Consider the following 8,713-nt stretch of genomic DNA (forward strand, 5'->3'; position numbering starts at 1 on the left):
CATACCTAACCCTTTTCCTAACCCTAACCAAAAGTCAATTCACACCTTAGTCCTAACTGCAACCCCTGACCCTAAAACAGGGTCATTTCCAAGAGGGGACCTACAAAATGTCCCCTCTTCAACGGTGAGTCCCCTGTTGGTCAGTGTAAAATGACACGCATGTCCCCTGTTGGATAGTTACACATGAACACGCATTCACACACACACACACACACACACACACACACACACACACACACACATTCGTACCCTTTGAACGGAGCAGGTTGTGCAAGTGAGTGGCCTGGGTTCATATAAACACATGATTCCCATCAAGTCCATTTGTCTCTCAGCCGGGGAAGATGTTGCTCTTTAAAAATCTCTAAGACAACCAAAAAAAAAAAAAAAAAAAAGTGGAAACACATTATTTGGTAATGTAATCATCAATAATCTCCTTGTGCCATTGTTTGTTTTTTTTTTTTCTTTTTTGTGTGTGAGTGAAATAAACGTGACGGGGAGTGGGGTCTGAGCGTAAACCCCTCTGAGTAGAAAAATACCCGGCAGCTTCCTGACAGTCAGCCTCACTCAGCCGCAACATCTCAGGAGCAAACTGAACATATCTGCTAAAACCCAAAAGAAATGAGCCGCTTTTAACATCGTCACAGAAGGCAAACAGTCATATCTGCACAATCGTGAAAAGAAGAATGAGGAAATTTGGCCAAGAAGTATCTACAATTCTTTTTTTTTTACAAGAGAATATTTTTGTAAATAAAAAAAGAAAGGAGTAATCTCTCTCTTAAAAAAAAAGAACAATTTCATAACCAGGACATGACAAAACAATTAACCACTAAGTCAGAGCTTTAGTGTGGAAGGTTCAAAACAAATGCTGTAAATATTTCCATTTTTCACTGAGTCCAAAGTGCTTTTTTCTGGAAGGTATGAAATCAACAAGAACAGAGACAAAAATCAAATAAAAAACTTAGAAATAAACAGATCAACACACACGAGAGGCTCCCTGCAGTTTCCTCATTGACCGTGGGCAAAAAACGACACACGCAACATTTAGAAAGCAAAAGGATCGGAAACATAATTTACAAGCACGATAAATATACACACAGGTCCAATAAATATCGTTTTGTTAAAGCGTCCATACACCGTCACAATTACAAAAAAAAGAAAAGAAATAACAGTCCAAAATAAGCAGTCAACTTGTGTCGTGTTTCGTTTTTTTTTATTTTGTCTGTGATTTGAAATCATTTCCTGTTCTTCATTTCGTTCAGGACCCTTTTTGTAAAATAAGGCAGACCGCTGATATTAATTAGTAGAATTCCATGATGTTTTTTTTTTTTTTTTAACCTTTAAATAATCTCATTCCTCTGGCAGAAAATTTTGGGTTACATGGGGAAAAAAAACAAAACAAAACAAAAAAAACCCCAAATCACTCGATTGGAGATGTAACATTGTAGCCTTCTGCCTACTGGATGGGCATGTACGGCCAGCTGAAGCTGCTGCCGGACAGCAGCATGTCCCTTATCAGCGTCTCGATGGGCGTCTTCCCCACCAGACGCACGAAGAACAGCTGCTCAATGACCGAGGAGGAGACGGTGCGCAGCGAGGGCAGGCGGAGCAGCAGCTTCCCGAACCGGTTGGGCTGGTTGGGGTACTGACTCCTCACGTACTCCTCCAGCGCGCACTGGGACTTCTCCTGGAGGCTCTCCACATGGGCCATGTCCGACAGGCCGCAGGCGTCTGCGCCAAGAGGAAACATGGAGAAAAAAAATTAGAAAATCAGGACAGGTGGTTTCATTTACAGAGATGCACTGATCCAATATCGATATCTGTGCTTTCTGCACCATTTAAAGGAGAATTTATTGTAGTTTATATTTTTCACATTTGACCAAAATAGTCAACCTATTGATTTTGTCAGTTTCAGTTTCTTTCATATTTATTTAACATTGGCTGTTATAGTCCTACTTGCACCGACGGGACAAATTGAAGTTGTTTTTACATGTTTGACCAATCTTGTGAAGCTATTGGTGTATTTAAATGAGCTGTACTGGTGCAGAGATATTAATGACATTTGTAATTCAGTACATTTATGTTGCATTTTAAGTCAATTCAGCACTGTTTTTCTGTATCGGATCGGTAGCGGCCAATGCTAAATTTCAGATATCGGCATCGGTATTGGGAGTGAAAAAAGTGGATCGGTGCGTCCCTGTTAAACAACAGCTAAAAGTGAAGAGAGAGTCTTTCCATTTTCACCTAATTCTACAGCTCAGAAAAGGGCAGATATAAGTAGAATCCGTCTTTTGTGTTGTAACGTTCATTAGAGAAGAGGAATGTAGCATTCACTAGCATGCCTAGGTACACAATGAGGCGAGGAATGCTAAAGATCTTTAGCTCTGCTAAAACATCCTACTACATCTCAGGGGATCAAAGCAGGTTAAAAAAATAAAATAACAGCCACTGAGACGGAAACAGCAATTCAGTCGTGGTCAGGTAACAACCTGACATGTAACAGCGAAAGGTTCAATCATCCGTGCTGTGGGTGGTGAAAAGGAGTTCATCTGTCTCCTCAGTCCAACGCTTCCTGCGATCAAAGATGACGACGGCGCTCGACTAAAACCTCCAAAATTGTCGCAGAGGAATCCAGCAGAGCCACGTCTGGCAGAGCGGTGCTGCTGCACTGGATCAAATGTTTTGCTACTGCAGCCTGCCGCCACTGCAGCGCTGCAGGCCGCGTGGCAGCAGGGGTTAAAGAAAGGCTACTGTGTCCCAGTTTAAAGACACGTGCTCAGATGTGCTCATGGGGACCGAAATAGACCTAGAGAGAGGAGCTTCTTTTATTTTTCACTCCGCTGCCGCTGCTCGTTCCTTTCGATCCAGCGGCTCAGCCGTTAAAGGGGGCTGGGAGTTTAGCTGAGCACAACCTGTTTGTGACTATCTTATTTTTTTCCTAATACTTCAAAGTATTTGTGGAATTAAAAACAATATTTAAAATGTAACGGTTAAGGATCACACAAAGTAAAATGTAATTACTGGAGCCTGGAAAACAGTTCATCACCACTTGATTTGAGGATGCAGGATTACGATGTTGACTGTCGGACGACACAACCTCCTTTAGGGGTTTATGAAGATATATTTTGATCGCTATGAGTTTAAATCTCATTTGGATGCTATGGAGATTCAAAGCAGCTTTTCAGAACTCTTTCATTTCCTTTTGAGTCTTGGATAAACAAATATTTAGTACACAAGATGCTAAAGGAGTAGAAGTAAACAACACTGTAAATAACATCAGTAAAGCAAAAAAAAAAAAAACTATTAACACCCATCTGAGATTTAGACTTAAAATGAGTTCCTGCCAGGTTGTTCTGTAAGAATGTGGGTTTTATTATTGTGTCTCTTTTATTTTATCTTGAATGTATGTTTTTAACATTAAACTATGTTAAAGAATAATTTCTGTCACATTTTGGACAGACAGTAAAGTTTAATTTAAACAAATATCTCTTGAAGGAATATCAATTTTTAGTAGTTTATATATATTTACTTTGATTAAATAAAAAAACACTGCATGTTAAAAAATATTAATACCGTTCTAAATAATTAACATTAAAAAACTAAACTCTTTTTAACTGCTGACTGTCTTTCTGCATGTTTTGACTTTGTCTTTGAGGTTGGAATGCCTCTTTGCCATTACCCTAATCTTTAGCCCTTCTCTTCAAATGGGACTCCAGCACGTTCCTGTCACAATAAAAACCTTAACAGAATTACAAATAATTACTTTAAAACTAAATTTGCCAAGTTTTACGTCTTGTAAAGATCGAAGTTGCTAATCATGATTAAAGTTTTTTTTCATGCTTGTTACTTGTAGCAATGTGCTGATTGTTGTTTATTTTATTCACAGTAATTGTGGTTGAGTATAATAACTAATTTTCCTCGTTGTTCAAATGTCCAGTTTTCCATAAAATCTTTACTTCAGTGTGTACTGGAGTAAATATTCCGAACATATTTACCTGTGGTGAACAGCACGACGGCCTTGATGCAGCTGTACTCCGCTGAATCCACCTGCAGCACCTTCAGCTTCTCCACCTGCTCCTGGAAGACCCGGATGTGATCCATGAAGGCTACCACCCGGTCGGCGGACATCGGGGACGCGTGGAGGCCCGCGGCGGCCAGCAGCGGGGCGACGTGGACGGGCATGGAGCACTGGGCGGCGTTCAGCACGAACAGCTCGCTCCAGGTGAGGCGGAGGAGGGCCACCTGGTCCGGCACCTGCAGGTCCGGGAAGAACGGGATGTTCCGGGCCCACTCTACGGCGCTGAAGAGCATCCGCGCCGCCAACTCGCAGATGTTCTCAATCCCCATGATGTTGTTGTTCTGCAGGCACTGGGAGCCGAACCTGGAGGTCGGGTAGGGCTCGGCCCGCAGCAGCAGGGAGATGTACCCGGACAAGTAGGAGTGGCATTGCAGAGGGTCCCCGTTAGTCAGCGCGAACTGGCCGTGGTAGGACTGCGTAGGTATCCTGCCCCTTTGCACGGCTGCAACAATAAGCAGCAGAGATGTCACGTCAAACTAAAACAGACTACCAATGCAGCCCAGCTGACATTTAAAGAACAGCCCGCACTTGGGGATCTTTCATAGCAACAGATGCCAATGAAAAGCAACGGGACATACACGGTCTCTTCTGTCCACTCCGGTTATTTCTACAGTCGACAGTGGGAAGCTAAATTGCAACTAATAATAGTTTTAGACAGCTCCTGGTCAGAAAAGTCACATTCAGGATTGTGACATGGAAAAAAATCCAGTTATTTGTAGGCCGCGACCTGCACGTAGTAGCGGGGGTTTCTGTTGGCCTTAGCGGTTATTTCAGTTTGTCTTTAACAATTAAAACTGAGTCATAAACTAGCTTATATTCACCTGGAAATATTTGTCTTCGGTCTTAAATGGAGAAAACCACTTTTTGGGGTATATCTGTTTGGAATGTGATCCAAATTTAAAAAAAGGAATTTGAATTTATAATGTAAAAATAATCAAAATAAGAAAGCCTATAACTAGCAGCACTATGCTACAGTAGGCCACCTCTGAGCCTGTATGACCTGCATACATTATAAATGTTGACACGGATTTTACATAAACCCACAAAATGCAGTTGTTTTATTTTTTTAAGCCTCGCTCTTTAAAGCTGAAATCTCAACAAAACTAATAAAAAACGTCAAAATTACAACAAAATAAATATCACAGTGTCGCTGTCGAAAATGAACTTCTTACAATGTCATGGTTCTCTTGTTGTTTCACCCAGCTGACCGTGAAGGCAACAGGGATAGCTTACGTTAAACATGCAACAGGATGCTAGCTGGGACATTATTTCACACCCCGTCTGTTTACACTGAAATGCACAGTAGCCCACTATCTGTGAGATAAAGACGGATAAAACATTCTAGGAACACGGGGAACGGAATAAAATGGCTTTTATCCACGTTATCAGAGCCCCGCTATTTGCTTTTCACAAATGTGTTCCATTTAAGAAATTCAGCTTTCTAAAAATATTGGACAGTAGCACCCTAAGCCAGTTATATGTCAGTGCTAGTATTTTTTTTTTTTTGCAAGACAAAAATATATAAAACGTTACTGGTGAAATAAAGACTGAATATATATTTTAAAAATACATTTGAGACAAAATTAGGCTACAACAAATGCTCCATTAAGGCTATTTACTTTTGAAAAGAATATAAGCTAATGGTAATATTTTTAGCCAGCTAAAGACATATAAGATATTTTAGAAATGATCAAATAGGTTTTCTCTACAACAGGACAAATTATCATACAATATTTTTTATCAGAAAATTCAAATAAAAAAAATAATAAAAAAACAAGCAAACAAAAAATTAGCCAATACTAGCTCATATTTGCCAATACTAGTAATTCTAGAGGAAAAAATATGCATGATTTATGCATGGCTGGAATTATATTTTAGACACACAATGGGATGAATACATTCACATAACATCACAACCCACACTAGTTCAAACAAATGCTAGGCTACACAAATGTTGGGTCAATAATATTCAAGTTTGAAAGTAATACCAGCAGCTAATATTGGTATATTAGAAAAATGTACTGGCTTTGAGATAAAGGATATATTTAATAATACCAAATATTTATATAAAAATAAGTTTAGGTTAATAGCCTCTATTAGCTAACTGCCTACTAGCTAGTATTAATATTTTTTTCAGTGACAAAAATAGAAAATATTCTCCTCACATAAACGCTGTTTTAGAAAGGCAATGAGGAGCATAAGTAGGTTTTCTCCACTATTACTGCCCAGAGCAAATATTTTTGATGTTAACAAATGTTATTCTAAACACATATTGCGTTATGCAAGTGTGCGTTTATAAGACGCGTGCGTTACGGTAAGTAGACGGATGAATAAAAGCAGGGTGGATAATGGGAAATTGAGTTTCCGCCTGTATTCTGCCGGGCTTCAAACAAAAGGAGGGCGGCAGGCCGTACCTTCCCTCCTCATGCCGACTTTGAGGCATTTCTTGAGGCGGCAATACTGGCACTGGTTGCGGTGGTGCTGGTCCACGGGACAGTTCCTGTTGGCCCTGCAGGTGTACGACAGGTTCCTCCTGACGCTGCGTTTGAAGAAGCTCTTACATCCCTCGCACGTGAACTGTCCGTAGTGCTTCCCGCTGGATTTGTCCCCGCAGACGATGCACTCGATCTGCTGGCTCTGCTGTTTGTCCATGGAAGAGGAGGAAGAAGAGGAGGAAGAAGAGGAGGTGCTGTTGTTGTTCGTGGAGGAGGTGGTAGTGGAAGTGGACGCGGCGGAAGCGCCGGATAGATTGGGCGGCGGTGCTCCCTGAGCCGCTCCTGCCTGGGGTATTTCCAGAGAGGCCGCTGAGTTCATGTGTCCCGTCAGTTCACCGGGAAGAGACAGAGGTGCCACTTGGGACACCGGGGAGGAGAGAGTCCCCTGGGAGTCCCCGACGCCCTCCGTGGTTCTCCACGCTACCATAGCCATACCGACAGTCTTCAAAACTTTGCACAAGCAACTTTAATTTTTTTTTTTTTTTACCGAAATTTTTAACACACGCGATTTTAATCTCTTAAAGAAACTCCGACATTTTTTTTTTTTTAACAAAAATTATAGTCACATTAGATGCTTTGAAACTGCCTTCATTGGATCACCGAGGTGCAACACTACTAATAATGTGAGACTAAAATAAACAGTCGTTGAAAATCCAAGAAGACCGCTTCACTCAGAGCGGTCTGATGCGCTCCAACATCCAGGAGGTAAAAAAAAAAATCAACATAACTGAAATCCACAGGAAAGCGCGGCGTTATTCCACAAACGGATCCCCTCCAGTCCGTGTGTCCAGCTATGATGAGCAGAATGCCTTGCGAGTGGATCTTTCAGCAGAGATGGAGTCACCGGACCAGGCTCTCCAGACGCTCCCTGCTCTCCCGATCATCCAGAAGTTACATTAAAAAGACAACGAAGGAGGAGAGAGAGAGAGAAAGGAGAGAGAGAGAAAGGAGGAGGGGGTGAGCATGAGGGGGATGAATCGGTTCTTGATGGATGGTGATTTTGATGATGCTTTGCAGAGTGTAGGAAAGAGAGGCATCCGTACGTCACCGCGGCTTGGTTACGTAGACTCAGGGAGGGGCGGAGTCATCGCGAGGAATGGCCGGCCTGGCAGCAGCTGTGCGGGGGCTTGGGATTTGCATAATACGGGGGCGTCCATATACCTTCGTCCGTCCTCCGTTCTTTCACTGTTGCGGGTGTGTTAGTGTGTGCACTTGTTCTGGCTTTTTTTTAGCTGCAACACATGCTGTCAAAGCGCATCTCCTTTCTGCAGCAGATGTAATTTTTTTTATTTTTTTTTAAAGGAAAGCCCATTATTTCCTAAATGAACGCAAACACTTCTGGCTATGGAGAGACTGGGCAGTCAGAAGTCCCTAACTGCAGCTGTCGGATGCCACCTAGTGTCATGAGATAATTGCACAGACATTAATTCACGGAAAGAGCCGAATGAACTGCTTTCATTGAAGTGAAACACAGTTCAGAGCAAGTTGAAAATAGATGTAATCCTCGTTGATTGTCGCAACCATTTTTAATCTTTTTAGTCATGGAGATGGTCACCTCGGTGTAAAAAGCCCTAAAAAAAAATCTGATTTTGCTGCAGTAATCTTATGTAATTTTAAAGAATTAGGACTTTAATTGGCTGTTTTTAATCAGTGTGGAGAAAAAAACTTGAGTAAAGAAATTTTTTAATTGTTTTTAACACCACCACTTGGGGCACATGACTCAATAGACATATAAAAAGAGACATGCATATTTTTTTTCTCACTGTCCAAAGTAAAATCTGACCAAGCACCTGTTATTTTAGGTCGGTCATAATTACCAAAATTATTTGTATTTGCGAAATGTTAGAAAACATGGCGAGAACATTTTTTTACAGATTCTTTTTTGTAACTTTTCTGAATTCCGACATTTGGTCAGTATCAGGAATAATTGTGTTTCAAACTTTATAACTTCAGTATGAAGTATGGTATGATTTAACTTTAACTTCAGACTGAGGGTGAAAAAAATGTGTTTGAATCTTTTTATTTGCTGTATGTAAACTTCTGGTTTCAACTGTAACAGTCATGTTTTTGAACTGTGGGGGAAAGCCAGAGTGAACACACACATGCACAGGGAAAGCAAGCAACCTCCATTCAGAAAGTCCCC

General features: G+C 41.2%; 1 protein-coding gene across 1 annotated transcript; it reads right to left on the reverse strand.

Moving 5' to 3' along the window:
* Window positions 1-449: 449 nt before the first annotated feature.
* Window positions 450-8,435, reverse strand: LOC103462202 (COUP transcription factor 2-like). The gene is made up of 3 exons (XM_008404852.2): window positions 6,490-8,435; window positions 3,993-4,517; window positions 450-1,728 (listed from the first exon to the last, which is right to left on the reverse strand). Exons 1-3 carry the CDS (start codon window positions 7,001-7,003, stop codon window positions 1,454-1,456), a joined length of 1,314 nt encoding a protein of 437 aa, XP_008403074.1. The 5' UTR covers window positions 7,004-8,435; the 3' UTR covers window positions 450-1,453.
* Between the last annotated feature and the right edge of the window lie 278 nt (window positions 8,436-8,713).

Source organism: Poecilia reticulata, linkage group LG3 (assembly GCF_000633615.1).
Source record: "Poecilia reticulata strain Guanapo linkage group LG3, Guppy_female_1.0+MT, whole genome shotgun sequence".
Classification (NCBI taxonomy): Eukaryota; Metazoa; Chordata; class Actinopteri; order Cyprinodontiformes; family Poeciliidae; genus Poecilia; species Poecilia reticulata.

What these genes read in the sequence shown, in the direction of transcription:
- LOC103462202 (XM_008404852.2), bottom strand. Translation starts at nt 7,003, where the DNA reads ATGGCTATGGTAGCGTGGAGAACCACGGAGGGCGTCGGGGACTCCCAG. An exon ending in AGTCGGCATGAGGAGGGAAG is followed by an intron (nt 4,518 to 6,489) that starts GTACGGCCTGCC and finishes TTATTGTTGCAG; the next exon opens with CCGTGCAAAGGGGCAGGATA. An exon ending in CGTCGTGCTGTTCACCACAG is followed by an intron (nt 1,729 to 3,992) that starts GTAAATATGTTC and finishes CTCTTGGCGCAG; the next exon opens with ACGCCTGCGGCCTGTCGGAC.